At 39.8% G+C, this 21,093-nt stretch overlaps 1 protein-coding gene across 3 annotated transcripts in view; it reads right to left on the minus strand.

Annotated features, from left to right (window-relative positions):
* Positions 1-21,093, minus strand: part of LOC140198562 (KH domain-containing, RNA-binding, signal transduction-associated protein 3-like) — a 217,417-nt gene that overhangs the window by 137,597 nt on the left and 58,727 nt on the right. For all 3 annotated transcript variants that reach the window (XR_011886202.1, XM_072259588.1, XM_072259589.1), the window contains exon 3: positions 11,244-11,362. Coding sequence is in view for 2 of the 3 variants with exons in the window: in XM_072259588.1 (XP_072115689.1) it covers positions 11,244-11,362 (119 nt within the window). In the remaining variant the exon portion in view is untranslated. The remainder of the gene's footprint in view (positions 1-11,243; positions 11,363-21,093) is intronic.

The following is a 21,093-nucleotide window of genomic DNA, read 5'->3' on the forward strand; positions in this document are numbered from 1 at the left end:
AGTAGGTCATCAAGCTGCAGCTCCAGATCCCTAACACGGTCTCTGAGGAGCTGCATCTCGGTGCACCTGGCGCAGATTTGTCCATCAGGGAGGCTGGAGGTCTCCCAAGATTCCCACATCTGACACCCTGAACAAAGCACTAACCCTGCAGACATGCTACCTAATGAGTGATCCATATGTCAGTTTCTCTTGCCTACTTTATACCACATCCCTTAATATTGTTACATAACGCTGACCTAAAGTTTTGAAAGTTGCAACCAATTTAAAACCCATATTTAAGAGAATTCCAGACTTCTTGTAACCTGTGTGTAAAAGTAGTCATCCTGATTTCCCAGTGTGGCCTCCTCTACATCAGTGAGGCCTAATATAGAATGGGGGACTGCTTTGTCAAGCACCTTTGCTCCATGCACAACAGGAGGGATTTCCTGAAGACCAACCATTTTAATTCCACTCTCCAATCCCATATGTCAATCCATGGCCTCTCCTAATGCCAGGATGAGGCCACTCTCAGGTTGGAGGAGCAACACATCAAATTCCATTGGAGTAGCATCCAATCTGAGTGCATGAACATCAGTGTCTCCAACTTGCAGTAATTTCTTGCCCCTTCCCATTCCCCATTTTGTCTCCTCTTGCTCCTCTTCTGTAACCTGCCTAATATCCATCTCTAGTGCCCCTCCTCCCCTTTTCTCCATCACCTACTCACCTCTCCCATCAGATTCCCTCTTCTTACTTCGTCTTCTCTCCCCAACCCACCCAAATTCACCTACAATCTTATTAGCAGGGGTCCCCAACCTTTTTGCTCGCAGACCGGTTTAATATTGACAATATTTTGCTGACCTGTCACGGGGGGGGGGGGGGGTGTTCAAGTAGGGTTAAACTCACATCAACATGTCTTTTACAGTTATAGTTGCCAACTTTCTCACTCCCAAATAAGGGACAAAAGTAGCAGTCAAATCCCAGGACACGTGTTTACCCCAGGAAAGACTACCATGACCATGAGGCCTTGCACGGGCACCTGTGTGCGCATGCATAATGGGTGCGTATGTGACGTGCGCATGCGTGTACGTGCCGATTTTTTACCCACAAATCGGTTTTGGCTTAATCTTCCTGACTACACTGTACATACATTATTTCTACTTTATATAGGCTGTGCACTTATCATATCATTCTGGCTTTTACGATGTGTTAGTATTATTTTAGGTTTTGTGTGTTAATTGGTATGATTTGGTAGGTTTTTTTGGATCTGGGAACGCTCAAAAAATTTTCCCATATAAATAAATGGTAATTGCTTCTTCGCTTTACAACATTTTGGCACGAAAGGTTTCATAGGAACGTTCTACCTTAGCGGGGGATATATGGGACAAGGGTGGTCCCGTATGGGAGAAACCAATTTAGCCCAATATACGGAATGTCCGGCAAATACGGGACAGTTGGCAACCCTATGTTCAAGTTCAACAGTGCGTGACAGGGAATGAGGAAAGGTGCAGCTGACTCATATCGTTTCCTCGCGGCCCAGTAGCACATGCTTTGCGGCCCAGTGGTTGGGGACTACTGTCATTAGCTTGTATTCCTTCACCTCCACCCACCTCCTTATTTTGGCTTCTTCCCTCTTCCTCTCCAGTCCTGATGAAGGGTCTCAGCTCAAAACCTCAACAGTTTATTCCCCAGCCTGACTTGCTGAGTTCCTCCAGCATTTTGTTTTATGTTGTCCTGATTTCACTGCTTAATGGGCTGGTTTTAATCTAATACAAAAGGTTGAACAAGTTAGGTCTTTATTCTTTGAAGCGTAGAAGGTTGAGGGGGGACTTGATAGAGGTATTTAAAATTATGAGGGGGACAGATAGAGTTGACGTGGATAGGCTTTTTCCATTGAGAGAGGGGGAGATTCAAACAAGAGGACATGAGTTGAGAGTTAAAGCACAAAAGTTTAGGGGTAACATGAGGGGGAACTTCTTTACTCAGAGAGTGGTAGCTGTGTGGAACGAGCTTCCAGCAGAAGTGGTTGAAGCAGGTTTGTTGTTGTCATTTAAAGTTAAATTGGATAGATACATGGACAGGAAAGGACTCGAGGGTTATGGGCTGAGTGCAGGTCGGTGGGACTAGGTGAGAGTAAGAGTTCGGCATGGACTAGAAGGGCCGAGATGGCCTGTTTCCGTGCTGTAATTGTTATATGGTTATATGTTATATGGTTACTTCTGTTCTCTTGTTCTGGTTTCCCCACGAGTAACTAGAATTTCTGGATCATTTTAATATTTAATCAATCATTCTCAGTACTTTCTGTTCAAATTAAAATAAATTATATGTTCTACACTTCATTTATACATTTTTGGGGGGGAATTTGGATGTCACTGGTAAGTCAATATTAACTGCCCATTCCTAACTGTATTTGAGAGATTGTGAAGAGCTGTTTGCTGGAACAACTAATTTCATTTAACGTGGGACTCCCCAGAAGTTATACCAGTTATGGTGAAGCAAGGAAGGATGGATTAACATTTGGAAGGGCAATTGCAGATGAAGTTGTGGCCCAACTCAGATTGCCAGAGTTCATCTTCATGGTAGACTGTTGAGCTTATGAAGTGCTATAGAATTAACTTCAGCAATTTCCTCATAGATGGGCAGAGGGCCTTGAGCAATCACTTGCTACATGTCACCCAGCCTCTGATTTGGATTAGTACTTTCAGTATGTATACAGCTGATCCAATTGAGGTTCTGGTTGATAGTGATCCTGAGGATTTTGATGGTGGAAGACTTTGAAGGTGGAAATGTCACTAAATGCCAGAGGTTGATGGCAAGACTTTTGCTTAATGGAGCTGGACATTGCCTACCATGTTTCAGCATAAATAAATGTCAATGATCAGCCTGTGTACGAATGTTGTCTCGGTCTTGTATGCTGGTATAGACTGATTCACTTCCGGTCCTATTGTATTAACTGATTGAACTCTGGTGAAAAATTAAACATTATGTAACCCATAAACCATAAAAACTACAGCACAGAAACAGGCCTTTTGGCCCTTCTTGGCTGTGCCAAACCATTTTCTGCCTAGTCCCACTGACCTGCACATGGACAATATCCCTCCATACACCTCCCATCCATGTATCTGCCCAATTTATTCTTAAATGTTAAAAAACAACCCGCATTTACCACCTCATCTGGCAGCTCATTCCATACACCCACCACTCTCTGTGTGAAGAAGCCCCCCCCCCCCGCAAACTTTTCCCCCCTCACCCTTAACCCATGTCCTCTGGTTTTTTTCTCCCCTTGTCTCAGTGGAAAAAGCCTGCTTGCATTCACTCTATCTATACCCATCATAATTTTATATACCTCTATCAAATCTCCCCTCATTCTTCTACGCTCCAGGGAATAAAGTCCTAACCTATTCAACCTTTCTCTGTAACTGAGTTTCTCAAGTCCCGGCAACATCCTTGTAAACCTTCTCTGCACCCTTTCAACCTTATTTATATCCTTCCTGTAATTTGGTGACCAAAACTGAACACAATACTCCAGATTCAGCCTCACCAATGCCTTATACAACCTCATCATAACATTCCAGCTCTTAAACTCAATACTTTGATTAATAAAGGCCAATGTACCAAAAGCTCTCTTTATGACCCTATCTCCCTGTGAGGCCACTTTTAGGGAATTTTGTATCTGTATTCCCAGATCCCTCTGATCCACTGCACTCCTCAGTGCCTTACCATTAACTCTGGATGTTCAACCTTGGTTTGTCCTTCCAACGTGCAATACCTCACACTTGTCTGTATTAAACTCATCTGCCATTTTTCAGCCCATTTTTCCAGCTGGTCCAAGTCCCTCTGCAGGCTCTGAAAACCTTCCTCACTGTCTACTACCCCTCCAATCTTTGTATCATCAGCAAATTTGCTGATCCAATTTACCACATTATCATCCAGATCATTGATATAGATGACAGATAACAATGGACCCAGCACTGATCCCTGTGGCACACCACTAGTCACAGACCTCCACTCTGAGAAGCAATTCTCTATTACCACTCTTTGGCTTCTTCCATTGAGCCAATGTCTAATCCAATTTACCACCTCTCCATGTATACCTAGCGACTGAATTTTCCTAACTAACCTCCCATGCGGGACCTTGTTAAAGGCCTTACTGAAGTCCATGTAGACAATATCCACTGTCTTCCCTTTATCCACTTTTGTGGTAACCTCCTCGAAAAACTCCAATAGATTGGTCAAACATGACCTACCACGCACAAAACCATGTTGACTCTCCCTAATAAGTCCCTGTCTATCCAAATGCTTGTAGATTCTGTCTCTTAGTACTCCCTCCAATAACTTACCTACTACCGACGTTAAACTTACTGGCCCATTAATTTCCCAGACTACTTTTTGATCCTTTTTTAAACAACGGAACAACATGACCCACTCACCAATTCTCTGGCACCTCACCTGTAGACAGCAACATTTTAAATATTTCTGCCAGGGCCCCTGCAATTTCAACACCAGTCTCCTTCAAGGTCCGAGGGAACACCCTGTATTCAGAGAGTAGCCGCATTTTTGACATTTTGACAGAAAGCAAGTTTGATGAAGCAGCTGAAGAGAACTGGGCCCCAGAACCTCCTGGACTGGGCTAATTGAACAGTGAAAGCGATCACAAATGTCTTTTGTAAATGCAAAAGATTTTGCAGATGCTGAAAATCTTGAGCACTATGCACAAAATAAATACTGGAGGAACTCTGCAAGTCAGGCAGCATATATAGAGGGGAATAAACTGTTAATGTTTCAGTCAAGATCCCTTTCAGGACTTTGACATTTTGGGCCAAAACCCTTCATCATCTTTTGTGTGGCATCACTCCAACCAAGCGTTTTCTCCTTGACAGCTACCAACTTTGACTTAACCAGATTCTTTAATACAATCAGAGTCAGCAAATTTCTGGAATCCAGCTTCTTGACTCATAGTTATATGAAGGCTGACAAAGCCCATTTTGCATCAGTAAACAAGAGGCAGTTAATAAAATTGTAGACAAAGTCTCTATCATTTTGCTGATGGGGTAATGATTACCTGGTCTGAAATCCAATAGATGAACTGAATTGCCTAAAAACTGGGTTACGTGATGGTGGAAAACTCAGGAGAAAACAGAGACAGAGATATTTATTAATTTCTCTTGGCTGCATTAAACTGGGCCTCATTACTGTTGAAGATGCATCCTCCTCGGCTGTGTAACTGTCCATCACCATTCAGGATTGTAGATCCTGACCCATTAGTTGCAAGAACACTTTATTCTATTTACTACAAGCTGATTTTGAATCTTAAGTTAGGTCATATTACAACCTCACTAAACCAGTATTTTTTAATACAAGCCTACAGTTACTCCCTGCATACCCTCTGCAGTCCTCACAGAACCAGGGTGGATCTCCTGCCTTAATAACAATAGATTACTATTATATTTTTATAAATGACCTGGATGAGGAAGTGGAGGGATGAGTTATTAAATTTGCTGATGACACAAAAGATGGGGGTGTGTGGAGATAGTGTGGAGGTCTGTCAGCGGGACCTTGATAGAATGCAAAACTGGGCTAAGAAGTGGCAGGTGGAGTTCAACCCAGATAAGTGTGAGGTGGTTCATTTTGGTAGGTCAAATATGATGGCAGAATATAGTATTAATGGTAAGACTCTTGACAGTATGGAGGATCAGAGGGATCTTGGGGTCCAAGTCCATAGGACACTCAAAGCTGCTGCGCAGGTTGACTTTGCGGTTATGAAGGCATACAGTGCACTGGCCCTCCTCAATTGTAGGACTGAGTTTAGGAGCCCAGCGGTAATGTTGCAACTATATAGGACCCTGGTCAGACCCCACTTGGAGTACTGTGCTCAGTTCTGGTCGCCTCACTGTAGGAAGGATAGGGAAACCATAGAAAGGGTGCAGAGGAGATTTACAAGAATTGTAAATTCTGGATTGGGGAGTATGCCTTATGAAAATAGAATATTGAATGAACTCGGCCTTCTTTCCTTGGAGTGACGGAGGATGAGAGGTGACCTGATAGCAGTGTATAAGATGATGAGAGGCATTGATCATGTGGATAGTCAGAGGCTTTTTCCCAGGGCTGAGATGGCTGGCACGAGAGGGTACAGTTTTAAGGTGCTTGGAAGTAGGTACAGAGGAGATGTCAGGGATGAGATTTTTTTTTAATGCAGGTTTTTTTTTTTAATGTGAATGCATGGAATGGGCTGCCTGAGACGGTGGCGGAGGCAGATACGATAGGGTCTTTTAAGAGACTCCTGAATAGGTACATGGAGCTTAGAAAAATAGAGGGCTATGGGTAACCCTAGGTAATTTCTAAGGTAAGGACATGTTCGGCACAGCTTTGTGGACCGAAGGACCTGTATTGTTCTGTAGGTGTTCTATATTCTAGATTAGGGATATACCTGGGCCAAGGTTTCTAATTATGGAGGTGTGCAGTTCTGCTTTATGCCTCACGAATGCCCAGTTTTCAGCTGCCACATCTGTTCAGTCTTTCTCATTTAGCACAATTGTAGTACCACAAAAGAAGATGAAGGCTAGATGGCCGTGAAAAGGGTAACTGTCTCTTCACTTGTAATCATTTCTAACAGAATGGAAAGGTGCCTGTATCAAAGGTTAAGATTGTATAGACAAGGTCAAGTTGAATTATGCCTCATATCAGTTCACCCACTACCTGCGCAGACCTGGTCTGGAAATCATGACCTTCAGAATTTAGGCAGCACTCGCAAGCAGCAGCCAATCTTAACAACAGAGACCGAAGTCTCCAACCCAGAACCCTTTCTACTTTCAGTGTTTCTTCCAAATGCCATTGAAAATGAGTGAAGTACAAATTCATTAGTTGAGAGAGGCTAGTAGATACTATTAGTAGATGGTTTCCTTGTCCATGGCCTGATGTCAATGTTTGAGGATTGCAAGGGCTCATATACCATTTCTAGGTCTGTCTCATTATTATTTTCTTGCATGCAGACCATCAGGGAAGAACAAACAGCTGTTATCACTAGCACTTAGTGGTTACTACCACTAAATCATCATCAATAAATGCACTGATTCTTTATTTAATAAACTAAAGCTAGTTAGGTTGTATTCAGATGCACAAAGTATGCAGGACATAAATAAAAGCCTATTATTTTGCCCCAAAATATTTTTCTCAAAGTAATCTTTAGAAATAGAAAATTTTATAAGCCAATCTTTTTTTTTATTTTATACTTGGAGTATTTTTCCTCTACGAGCAATAGGGGGGGAAAATCTAGGCTGATGTTTTCATTCTGTAATTCCTGAGATACAATTTTCAGCTAAAAGTGGAGTCCTTTACATCCCCTCAGAAAAACTTAAAGCGTTTCAATGGATAGCAGCAGAATTCTGTCCAGCATAAAGTGAAATATTTACCTTTCAACCAAATTCAGAAAAAACATAAATGCATCTAGCTACCACATTTCTATTTTGGCTTTCTGCGGTGTTTCCCACATAATAAAAGACTCAAAGATGCACATTTTTCTTAGGAGTCTTTACATGTTCCAGAATTGTCATTGTTAATATTAGAGATCAAGAATGCCAGGATGTAAGGTCTTGAAATGTTAAGATTTGAATCCCTGTCCTCTTCCTGCCCTTGATGGGCATGAGAGCTTGAAAATTTATGTTACATCATTTAATCTAAATAACTTAAAACACTTTCCCCGAAATACAGAAAACATTAAGGTCTTAGAACGAAATATAGTCGCTCAAGAATTTAATGCAGTCAAATTTGGTCCATCCCCCACAGCAATAAAATTCACTTGCAAATAAAGCTCAAGTATTCTACTTACAAGGACAAGAGTCAAGATGGACAAGAGTCAAGATCAACAAGTGCTAAATTGGGCAAAGAAATGGTAAATTGGGTAGCGTGGTTGGATATTCCCATATTTAATAATTTGTACAGTTAATTGGGGATCCTGAGAAAAGAAACAAAGGAGATAAGGAGGATCAGAGGCTGGGAAGGGGATGAACATGTTCTTCCAACAGACAGGAAGAATGGAGTGGGGATGTGGGAATACTTAGAATGGAGGTTCAGGAGTACAGCTCTACAACGTAATGGAAGCCAATACTGGGGGAGGGAGAGGAATTAATGACCTGAAGAAGCAAAGATGTTCTATGAGTAAGAATACCATTAGGAACTTTTAGGATAACATAATTCTGATTCGACCATTACATTAAAAAGAAAGTAGAAACATACAAGCAATTCAAAAAGGATGGTGTGTCAGGGTCACAAGAGGGACAAGATGACTCATGACAGGAAATGCAAGTTATCCTAACATTCATCAGGAAATTACTGGAGTCCATAATGAATGATGTAACAAAAGAATACCTTGAAAAGAAAATAGTTGTAGAATAGTCGAATGAACTATTCTTTGAGGATATGACTAGTACTAGTAGAATGGACAAAGGGGGCCAAGTGGATGTGGTACATGTAATTTCTGGAGGGCTTTTCGATTTCAACAAGTTAGCATGAAGGGAATTGGGGTCAATATGTTTACTAGAAAAGAAAATTCATTCATGTAACTAAATCAAATGGTGGTAGTGGGGTGGAAATAAACAGATCCTACACACATACAGTCTGATAGGGTACAACAGGGACCAGTACCCACAAAGATATTTGTCCTCTAGATTAATAATTTGTCTTTGGAAATAAAATACCTTATTTCCAGTTTTACAGGTGATATTAAATTAAATAGTAAATTTAATAGTATGGAACACGACGTAAACAGGCCTCAGGAAACACGAACAAGCTGAATTCACAGGAGAGAACATAACCAAAGTTCATCTACACATAATGCAAAAAAACAAATTTATTTATTTATACACAGTAAGAGTCTGAGTACATTAATGATTTAAAGTACCCAAGTGTGCTCATAAGCAAGTTATGAGACCCAAAGTGTGGGTACAAGCAGCAATTTGGGATGCAAGTTGTATATTAGCTTATATTACAAGAGAACTTCAATACGTCAATAAGGAATTATAAAGAGTCCAGGTGAAACACAGCTACAGTAAGGATACAGCTACCACAGATGGAACACAGTGAAGATTCATTAGACCAGCTCTAATGTGTCTGGTTTATCACATGAGGAGATATCAAGCATATTAGATGATATTCAAGGAACTTGAAATAAAATCTAATTGAACATTCTTACTCGAATTGGCAGGCTGGAATGTTCTCTTACCAAGGAGTCCAGAATTTGAAGTCAGCCTCAAAATAAGGAATAGACTTTAAGAGGAAAAGAAGTTTCTTCACTCAAGAAAGTGGCAAATCTTTTGAATTAATTTTTTTTTATATACACATGAGAAGTGTAGAAGCTAGACATTAAGGAAACCAGAGGACATGGAATATTCAGGAAAGTAGCACTTTCACCCTAATAATAGAGGAGTGACCAAATGGGCTATACACTCAGTTAAATTCTCATGATCTGTTAAAGAAATGGAACAAATGCAAATCTTCAACTGCATATAGCTGTGGAAAAAAATACACCTGATTTTAAATGCACTCAAGTTTCAGTACACTTTAAAATCACAGAGATGTGTATAACTCTTTGGCAAGAGGTAAACACATCAAACATCAACATAATTTCTCCAACATCAAAATCAAGTTATTGGCTATTGTTATTTTAATAACTAGAATAAAGCAACAAAAGCATTACCGTGTTCCCCCCAAATTCAAGTGCAATGCTGTTCTAACATAGCACATCCTTTCCAACAAACTGCTTAGTTTCACACCATTTAGTTACAGCAATTTCTGCTGTTTAAGAGATTTTACACATTTGCAGAAAATGATTTCACTGTCATCTTAGCAACCAGATTAGAATTTGCACTGAAAGTATTGATTCTTAATCATAATACAAATCAAAAGTAGTAAACCAAACTAATGGCCGGATAGTGCTGGTCTACCAGGGAAGATTTTTATTTCCAACTGGCAGAACTCCTGTTGAAGCACAATGAACTAATGAAGACTTGACACAAATGTAACCAGGGCTTTGTATTAAGTGGTATGATTTCTGAAAGTAAAATTCCTAAACAAAAAACTTAAAATCATGGAAAATTATGTTGTCTACTATCCAATAAAAAAATTGGGAAGAAACAAAATAAGGTACTAAAAACAATGTTTGCAATCTGTTTCAATGACTTGGATGACAATGTGATAAAACTGGATCAGTATATTTGCAGATGACACCAAGACTGGTGGGGGCGGGGGGTAATGGACAGAGAGGAAGGCTAAAGCTTGCAGTGGGATCTGGGTCCGCTGGAACAAGAGGCCAAAAAAATGGCAGATGGAGTTTAATGCAGAGAAGTAAGAGTTGTTGCACATTGGGAGGACATCCAAGGTAGAACTTGAACAGTGAACAGTAGGGCACCGAGGAGTGCAATAGCATAGAGGAATCTGGGAATCCAGATTCCCTGAAAGTGACGTCATGGGTAGTTAGGGTCATAAAAAGAGCTTTTGGTACATGGGCCTTCATAAATCAAAGTATGAGTACTGGCATTGGGATGTTATGTTGAAGCTGTATAATATGCTGGTGAGGCTTAATTTAAAGTACTATGTGCAATTCTGGTCAACTATCTACAGGAAAGATATCAGTAAGATTGAAAGAACACAGAAAATTTACAAGGATGTTGCCAGGACTTGAGGGTCTGAGATATAGAGAAAGTTTGAATTGGTTCGGACTTCATTCTCCAGAGCATAAGAGAATGAAGAGAGATTTGTTAGAGGTATACAAATTATGAGGGGTGCAGATAAGGTAAATGCAAGCAGGTTATTTCCACTGAGGTCATGGGCTAAGGGTGAAAGATGAAATGTTTAAGGGAATCAGGAGGAGGATCTTCACTCAGAGGGTGGCGAGTGTGGAATGAGCTACCAGCACAACTGGTGGATGTAAATTCGATTTCAGCATTTAAGAAAAGTTTGGATAAGTACATAGAGGGGAGGGGTACAGAGGTGCAAGTCGATGATCCTGGGCAGAATAAAAGTTTGGCACAGACTAGATAAACTAGTTTTGGTAATGTAGTGCTCGATAACAATATGAAACAAATCAAAAACTAAAGCCCTGCAAATCCCTTTATAAATCACAACAATATGCAAGTTGCACAACCAAAAATTAAAAGAATCAATTTGCTTACTCCTATGTTTCATTATCTACAGTATAGTCTTTAAACTATTTAGTGGAATTCAAACCAAAATCCTTTTTTCCCCCCAAAAATGAATGTAATCTAGTTGCTTACCTTTGGAAATTGTTTAACAGGAATTAACACTTTTTGAGCGAGCTTCATGTTTTTATTACTGACAACATCCACAAACTTCTCCTCATCACTTCCTTCTCCTGCCTCTATTTTTGTTATCTCTGCAAGATAAAAATATCAATGATTACAGACATTTCCCAATTTTTAATAGAAAATCCATTCATTATCCCTGCATTTGTGTAAACAATTATATAACTGAAGTTGCATTTCTATCCTAGCTATTCAAATCCTCTTGATTGGTTTCAACTTTCCTAGAATAAGTCCAACTGTAATCCAGCTGCTAAATTATTTGCTTTCAAGGCAAACTGTTAACATATTCTTGGCCATCCAATGTGAATTTACAACTATTTGCATTTGTAGCATATACATTCAGTGGCTACATTATTAGGCATGCCTGCTCATTAATACAGATATCTAACCAGCCAATCATGCAGCAGCAACTCAATGCATAAGAGCAAGCAGACATGATCAAGAGGTTCAATTGTTCAGACCAAACATCAGAATGGGGAAGAAATGTGATCTAAGCGACTTTGACCTTAGAATAATAGTTGTTGACAGGGAGCTTACAGAAAATGGTGTGAGAAACAAAAAACATCCAACAAGCAGCAGTTCTGTGGACAAAGATGCCTTGATGATGCGAGAGGTCAGAGGAGAATGGCCAGACTGGTTCAAGATGTCAGGAAGGTGACAGTAACTCAAATAATTATGTGTTACTACACAGTGGTGTGCAGAAGAGCAGCTGAACACTCAACACATCTACTGAAATGGAAGGGCTACAGCAACAGAAGACGACGAACATATAGTTGGTAGCCTATTTATTAGGTACATGTGGTACCTAATAAAAATAGACGCTGGATATATTTATGAAAAATATCACTTGGCTTACAAATTATTTTATAGTTATCTCCAAGCAGTCGTGTTAAGGTGATTTAATTATTACCCTCCACAATCACTACCAGCACAGATGCACAAGGCTGTGTGCTTAGCCATTTGCTCTACTCCCTTTATACCAAGTATAGCACCTATGCAATACTTGAGTTTGTTGACAATACCATTGTTGTTCGCCAAATCAACGATGCTGAAGAAGAGGGAGACTGAAAATCTGGCTGAAGAGTGCCACACCAACATCAGCAAAACCAGAGTTGACTATTGACTACAGCAGGAGGAAATTAGAGGTCCATGGGCCAGTCCGCATCAGTGGGTCAGAGGTAGAAAGCATCAGTAATATTAAATTCCTCGATATTATAATTTCAGAGGATCTGTCCTGGGTCCAACATATATGTGCCTTAACAAAGAAGGTTCAACAGCACCTCTTTTGTGGAAGTTTGCGAAGATTCAGCATACCATCAAAAACTTTCAACAAACTTCTCTAAATGCATGGTGCAGGGTATCCTCACTGGTTCCATCATGGCCTAACATGGAAACACCAATACCCAGTAATGAAAATGTTTAAAGGAAGGAGTGGATACAGACTACTCCATCATAGGCAAATCCCTCTCCCACTGTTGAGCACATCTACAAGGAATACTGTTGTGGGAAAGGAGCATACTTCAAGGACCCCACTAGCCAAGCCACGCTTGCATCTCTCTGCTATCAGGAAGGAGGTACACAAACCAAAGGACTCAGACCACCAGATTAAAGAACTATTATTATTCCTCAAACATTAGACTCCTGAACCAGAGTGAGGTAACTTCACTCACCGCAACAATAAAGTGATTCTTTGTCAATGGACTCAGTTTCAAGGACTCTACAACTCATGTTCTCAATGTTTATTACTTATTATTATTTTGTCCTTTTCCTTTTATTATTTGCACAAATAGTTGTTTCTTTTTGCATACTGGTTGCTTGTCCGCCTTGTGTGCAGTTTTTCCCATTTTGTTTCTTTGTATTTACTGTGTATTTATGTGCACTTTTCACCGCACATAAACAGCTCCTCCATGGAGAGTTACAAGTACCAGGTTACAAAAAATTGAGGACTACTTGACAGGGTATACTCAAAAACTAACAACCTATAAATTTAAATAGGAAGATTAATTGGATCTGTGACAAATGATAATGGCAGCTGATATTTGAGTAGACGACCAATTCCAGGGAGATATTACAGAAATCAGTTCCATATATCTTGATTTATGTGATACACATGAATGAATTGGCTTGCAGTGAAGCAAGATAAGCATTATACAAAAACAAGTATATGGTTGATAGGGAATACATTATTATCAGACTGCATGGAAGTATCAATGTACTGTCTAACTGGGCAGAAAAGCAGCATAAGACACTGCTGGGAAGTACAGGTAACAAAATAACGATGAGAAGCGGTAGTGGGAGATTCATCTTCAGGATGGCTGCCAGTGCCTAGCGGACTACTGCAGGAGTCAGGATTGGGAACACAACTTAGTTACTTTATATGTTAATGACCTGGATGAAGGAAATATGGCCAAGTTTGCAGACAGTACCAAGATGGGCGAAGGAACAAGTAATATCGCAGAAGGAGTGGTCTGCTGAAGGATTTGGGCAGTTGGGAGATTGAGTAGGAAAGTGAGAGATACACTTTGGCAGGAATATAGATGTAGACTATTTTCTAAATAGAGAGAAAATTTGGAAATCAGCGGTGCAAAAGGATTTGGAAGTCCGAGTTCAGAATTTTCTTCAGGTTAACTTGCAAGTTGACAGAACATAATCAGTCAAAATGTTACAGTAAACTTTAAAAAAAAACTGCAGATACTAGAAACCTAGAATAAAGAGTTATGCAATGTTAGCAGTAATTTCAAAGGAGTAAAATGCAAAAATAAGGATTTATTACTAAGGCTTTATAAGGTGCTGTTAAGATCGCACATGGGAATATTATGACCAATTTTGGGACTTGTATCCAAGGAAAGATTTACTGCCTTAGAGAGAATCCAAAGTTCAAAGTAAGTTTATTATCAAAGTACATATATGACACCATATAGAAGCCTGAGATTCATTTTCTTGCAGGCATACTCAACCCATAACGGAATCAATGAAAGACCACACCAACAGGGCAGACAACCAGTGTACAAAAGACAACAAACAGTGCAAATACAAAAGAAAAAAGAAATCGATAATAAATAAACAAGCAATAAATAGACAACAAGAGATGAAGAGTCCTTGTAAGTGAGTCCATAGGTTGTTGGAGGAGTTCAGTGATGAAGTGAAGATGAGTGAAGTTATCATCTTTGGTCATTTGTGCCTGATGGTCGAGGGGTAAAAACTGTTCTTCAACATGGTGCGAGTCCTGTGGCTCCTGCATCTTCTTCCTGATGGCAGCAGTGAGAAGAGAGCATGACCTGGGTTGTGGGGGTCCCCAATGATAGATGCTGCTTTCCTGCGACAAAACTCTGTAAATGTGTACAATGGTGGGGAGGGTATTACCCATAATGGACTGGGCCACATCCACTACTTTTTGTAGGATTTTCCATGAAAGGGCAATGGCATTTTCATACCAAGCTATGATGCAACCAATCAATATACTCTCCATTAAACATATACAGAAGTTTGTCAAAGCTTTGATGTCATGCAAACCTTCACAAACTTCTAAGGAAGCAGATGCACTGTCAGGCTTTCTTCATAATTGCATTCACATGCTTGGCTGAGGACAGATCCCCCAAAATTGGTAAGGATGCTGAGGAAGAGGATTTCTTGGAATGTATGCGGGATGGCTTTTTGAACCAACATGTCGAGGAACCACCTAGAGAGCAGGCTATTCTAGACTGGGTATTGAGCAATGAAAAAGGGTTAATTAGCAATCTTGTCGTGAGAAGCCCCTTGGGTAAGAGTGACCATAATATGGTGGAATTCTTCATTAAGATGGAGAGGGACATAGTTAATTCAGAAACAAAGGTTCTGAACTTAAAGAAAGGTAAACTTTGAAGGTATGAGACGTGAATTAGCTAAGATAGACTGGCAAATGATACTTAAAGGGTTGACAGTGGATATGCAATGGCAAGCATTTAAAGATCGCAGGGATGAACTACAATTGTTCATCCCAGTTTGGCAAAAAAATAAATCAGGGAAGGCAGTGCACTCGTGGCTGACAAGGGAAATTAGGGATATTATCAATTCCAAAGAAGGAGCATACAAATTAGCCAGAAAAAGCGGGAGAAATTCAGAGTCCAGCAGAAGAGGACAAAGGGCTTAATTAGGAAAGGGAAAAAAGATTATGAGAGAAAACTGGCAGGGAACATAAAAACTGGCTGTAAAAGCTTTTATAGATATGTGAAAAGAAAAAGATTGGTTAAGACAAATGTAGGTCCCCTACAGACAGAAACAGGTGAATTGATTATGGGGAACAAGGACATGGCAGACCAACTGAATAACTACTTTGGTTCTGTCTTCACTAAGGAGGACATAAATAATCTTCCAGAAATAGTAGGGGACAGAGGGTCCAGTGAGATGGAGGAACTGAGCGAAATACATGTTAGTAGGGAAGTGGTGTTAAGTAAATTGAAGGGAGTAAAGGCAGATAAATCCCCAGGGCCAGATGGTCTGCATCCTAGAGTGCTTAAGGAAGTAGCCCAAGAAATAGTGGATGCATTAGTGATAATTTTTCAAAACTCTTCTAGATTATGGACTAGTCCCTGAGGATTGGAGGGTGGCTAATGTAACCCCGCTTTTTAAAAAAGGAGGGAGAGAGAAACCAGGGAATTATAGACCGGTTAGCCTAACATCGGTGGTGGGGGAAAATGCTAGAGTCAGTTATCAAAGATGTGATAACAGCACATTTGGAAAGCAGTGAAATCATCGGACAAAGTCAGCATGGATTTGTGAAAGGAAAATCACGTCTGACGAATCTCATAGAATTTTTTGAGGATGTAACTAGTAGAGTGGATAGGGGAGAACCAGTGGATGTGGTATATTTGGATTTTCAAAAGGTTTTTGACAAGGTCCCACACAGGAGATTAGTATGCAAACTTAAAGCACATGATATTGGGGGCAAGGTATTGATGTGGATAGAGAATTGTTTGGCAGACAGGAAGCAAAGAGTGGGAATAAACGGGACCTTTTCAGGATGGCAGGCAGTGACTAGTGGGGTACCACAAGGCTCAGTGCTGGGACCCCAGTTGTTTACAATATATATTAATGACTTAGATGAGGGAATTAAATGCAGCATCTCCAAGTTTGCAGATGACACAAGGCTGGGCAGCAGTGTTAGCTGTGAGGAGGATGCTAAGAGGATGCAGGGTGACTTGGATAGGTTAGGTGAGTGGCAAATTCATGGCAGATGCAATTTAATGTGGATAAGTGTGAGGTTATCCACTTTGGTGGCAAGAACAGGAAAACAGATTATTATCTGAATGGTGGCCGATTAGGAAAAGGGAGGTGCAATGAGACCTGGGTCTCATTATACACCAGTCATTGAAAGTGGACAGGCAGGTACAGCAGGCGGTGAAAAAGGCGAATGGTATGCTGGCACTCATAGCAAGGGGATTCGAGTACAGGAGCAGGGAGGTACTACTGCAGTTGTACAAGGCCTTGGTGAGACCACACCTGGAGTATTGTGTGCAGTTTTGGTCCCCTAATCTGAGGAAAGACATTCTTGCCATAGAGGGAGTACAAAGAAGGTTCACCAGATTGATTCCTGAGATGGCAGGACTTTCATATGAGGAAAGACTGGATCGACTAGGCTTATATACATTGGAATTTAGAAGATTGAGGGGAGATCTTATTGAAACGTATAAAATCCTAAAGGGATTGGACAGGCTAGATGCAGGAAGATTGTTCCCGCTGTTGGGGAAGTCCAGAACGAGGGGTCACAGTTTGAGGATAAAAAGGGAAGCCTTTTAGGACCGAGATTAAGAAAAACTTCTTCACACAGAGAGTGGTGAGTCTGTGGAATTCTCTGCCACAGGAAACAGTTGAGGCCAATTCATTGGCTATATCTAAGAGGGAGTTAGATATGGCCCTTGTGGCTAAAGGGATCAGGGGGTATGGAGAGAAGGCTGGTACAGGGTTCTGAGTTGGATGATCAGCCATGATCATACTGAATGGCGGTGCAGGCACGAATTGCCAAATGGCCTGCTCCTGCACCTATTTTCTATGTTTCTATGAAATGATAACACTAAGGAATTTACAATTGCTGATAGTCTTCATCTCTGACTTTCCCAGTGAGGATTGGCTCATGCACCTGTGGGTTCCTCCTCCTGAAGACAAATCAGTCCTTTAGTCTTGCAGACATTAAGAGTTTGTTTTTGTGGCACCGCTCAGCCAGACATTCAATCTCCCTCCTATATGCTGACTAATCACCTTTGATTTGGCTTACAACAGTGGTATCATCAGCAAACTTAAATATGGCATTGGAGCTATGCTTAGCCATACAGTCATTAGTATAAAGTGACTGGAGCAGGGGGATGAGCACATAACTGTTCTGATGGAAATTGTGAATATGTTGTTTGCGATCTGAACTGACAGGGATCTGCAAGTGAGTAAACTGAGGATCCAACTGCACAAGTAGGTATTGAGCCCAAGGTCTTGAAGCTTATTGATTAGTCTTGAGGGGATAATAGTATTGAATGCCAAACTGCAGTTGATAAAGAGCATTCTGATGTAAGGTATCCTTGCAGTCCAGATGTTCCAGGATTGTTTGTAGAACCAATGGCTTGTCAGAGGTGGTTCACAAGAATGCTCTTGGGATTGAAAAACTTAACCCTGCAGAGGTGCATTTAATGGTTCTGGGTTATGTACTTAATGCAGGTTAGAAATCTAAGGGAGTGGGGGGGGGGGGGCACCGAGCAAGGAAATTTCATTGAAATCTACAGAATACCAAGGAGGGCTGGACATAGTGGATATGTTTCCATTAGCAGATTCTCAACCTGCTAATGAAATAAATTGAGATGAAGAGGAATTTCTTTTGCCAGAGAGAGGTGATTCTATGGAATTCTAGTCACAGAGGGCTGAGGAGGTAAAGTCATTGCGTGTATTTAAAGTTGAGATTAATAGATTCATGATTGTTAAATGGGTTACGTGAAGGCGGCAAGAGAATGAGGTTGATGAAAAAATATCAGCCATGACGAAATTATGGAGCAGACTCAAACGGCCCATAACCTAATTCTGCTCCCATATCTCATGCTTTTTTGCAAACAAAGGTAAGGGACACAATGTTAGGGAACTGAAAACTAAGTCACAATAAGGAGTGACCGCTATGGCAAGCAGATACAGGTGCAGGGTTCTGTTGCCTGCAAAAAAATTGAGTAGTTTCATTAGCAAAATTTGCTCTGGCTTACCCATGTGATCAAATTACCAACCTTTAAGGCTCTGGATCACAAAAAAGAATGGTTCACAGATCATTTCTAGAAGGCATTCCACCAGCAATTCCTTTACAGAAACAAATTAAATGTAGGAGAACTGGTTATCTGAGATTACAAGTGCAGATGCCAAACCACACTCAAAATTCAGGCAATTAAAATTAAGCTATTCAACATCTGAGTGATTGCATTATAGCGTTAATGAAATTTACTGATTATTCTGCTCAGTGAAGGCACAAAAATTTGACTTAAGATATAATAACTTGACAACAAGTAACAATTTTTTTAAATGACCCAAGGTAATAAGAACCTGTTTATTCAAAATGTATTGATGTTTTAATCACGTGGTTAAAAGCCATCCATTTCTTTTAGTCACCTTGTAGAATTCAGTAAAATGTGATGTTTTAAAGATTTGAACTTGTGGGTAGCGGCTAATTAATTCTTCACACTATCACACATACACACATACGCACGCATGCACACAGAGCACTAGATTTCCGATTGATATATTTATCATAGCATCAACACAGTTCAATATGTTTGATAGGTTAAAACAAGGCACAATGCAAATGAAAACATTAACATAAAAAGAGGAATTAGACAAGCACTCGAAAAAAGTGAAGTCAGAGCATGATGACGAAGGAACAAAATAGGATTAAAATAGACAGTTGTTAAGAACAAAGAACCACCAACTCAGCACATACTTAAACACAAAATTCCATTATTCTGTGTAATCACAATGAAAGAATCTATTTTGCACTGGTTCATTTGATATTCCTTCTTATTTGTTGTGAGGAAAAAGCCAGTTGCCTAAAGTTTATGGATACATTAATTAAACTTGTAGATTAATAGCAATGGGATGGTACTTGTATTCCACATTTATTTCACATTACTGTAAAACATACAGTATTCCACTATGTTATAATTATGTGGTTTCTGTCAGTTTTTCAGTCTTGGTTTGTCATGTGTTTCTGTGATATTCTGGAAAAACATTGCATCATTTCTTAATGCATGCATTACTAAATGACAATAAAAGAGGACTGTGTGCCCTCATAATCTAATAATCTAATCTAATTTACTATTCCTGTAATTGGAAAGGTTTTAAATGTTATTTGTTAACCTCTACCAAGGATAGCAAAAAATACTCACAAACATGTCGACCAAATTTTCCAGTGAATCAAGTGAACTGATGAGATTGTGTAATTTAAATATTCAGCTTAAGACACAACAATCCTCTGAATAGTGATTGAAATGTACTATATTGTATTAACTTAATGGAAAAGAACATCAACACTACCTGCAATGACTGTCATGCTTCTAGATGAAATTACTATGTTAAATACCTGTCAATGTTAGATCAAGATCCACTATTGAAATAATTTTCACCTGGGCCTCTTGTACAGCTACATTAACATGGCCTTGAAGGAATCATTTGTCAAATGCATATTATTAATTTAAAGAGATCCATAGTATGTCTGAAGTAGTATAGCTGACAGCAACTGTCAAAACAATACTTAAATATTCAAAAAAAAATTCCCTTCCAGTCACAGTTTAACAAACTAATATCATTAGTGACCAAAGCTACAATTCCACAGAATAAAGCATTGTTAATTTAAGTCCTCATTTATAGCTCATGCTGTACAGTTCTACTAGGGTAGGAAATGTGAACACTTGAGGGTTTATTATCTGCTTCCAAATTTTGATTGCTCAAAGATTCCCTGCCCCAGTATGGAATGAGTTTCACATCAGCTGGGCCAAGCAGGATTGAACTAGTTTCTTCACATTCAGTTATGACTCAGTAATATGCAAAATCTAGGACAATTTGGCCAGGGTACTTCAAACGTGGCCCAACATTGTATCCATGAAATTATAATTATGCAAGCCATTAAATCGTAGAAAATAAAAGGTTGGCCTAGATTTGAAATTTCAATTAATTTATAAACATTTTCTATTTTGCATAAAAGGTTCACAAATCAAATATAAAAGGTCAACAACTAATGTTGCATTTACGTCTGTTTGTTAAACATTGAATAAAAGTCAATATTCATGAAAAATGCCAACCATAGAATAGAAAAAAAAACTAACTAAAACTATGCCATACAATATGCTGGAAGAGTCATTCCCCCTTCCAATTTGCAATGGTCATTTAAGCTTGGCTATACATTTGTCAAGATGGTGCTGGCAAAATACAGCTACATTTTGCAGACTAGCTCAAAAAGCTACCAGCTATATGTTTTGTTAATTACAAATACAGCATAGACTCTTCTGGACCTTTGAGCTGTGCTGCCAGCAACCCACCAATTTAACCTTAGCCTAATCATGGGATAATTTACAATGAGCAATTAACCTACTATCTGGTATGTCTCTGGACTGTAGGAGGAAACTTGAGCACCCGGAGGAAACCCATGTATTCCAAGGGGATGACAGACAAACTCCCTGGATTGAACTCTGATGCCCCAAGCCATAAATGTTGCTCTAACTGCTACACTACCATGGCGCCCTGCTGAACTGTTATCGCTGCAATCAGCAGACTATAATTTCCCTTTATGAAACACACTTTGAACCATCTA

The sequence above is a fragment of the Mobula birostris genome, chromosome 1 (genome assembly GCF_030028105.1).
Source record: "Mobula birostris isolate sMobBir1 chromosome 1, sMobBir1.hap1, whole genome shotgun sequence".
In the NCBI taxonomy this organism is placed as follows: domain Eukaryota; kingdom Metazoa; phylum Chordata; class Chondrichthyes; order Myliobatiformes; family Myliobatidae; genus Mobula; species Mobula birostris.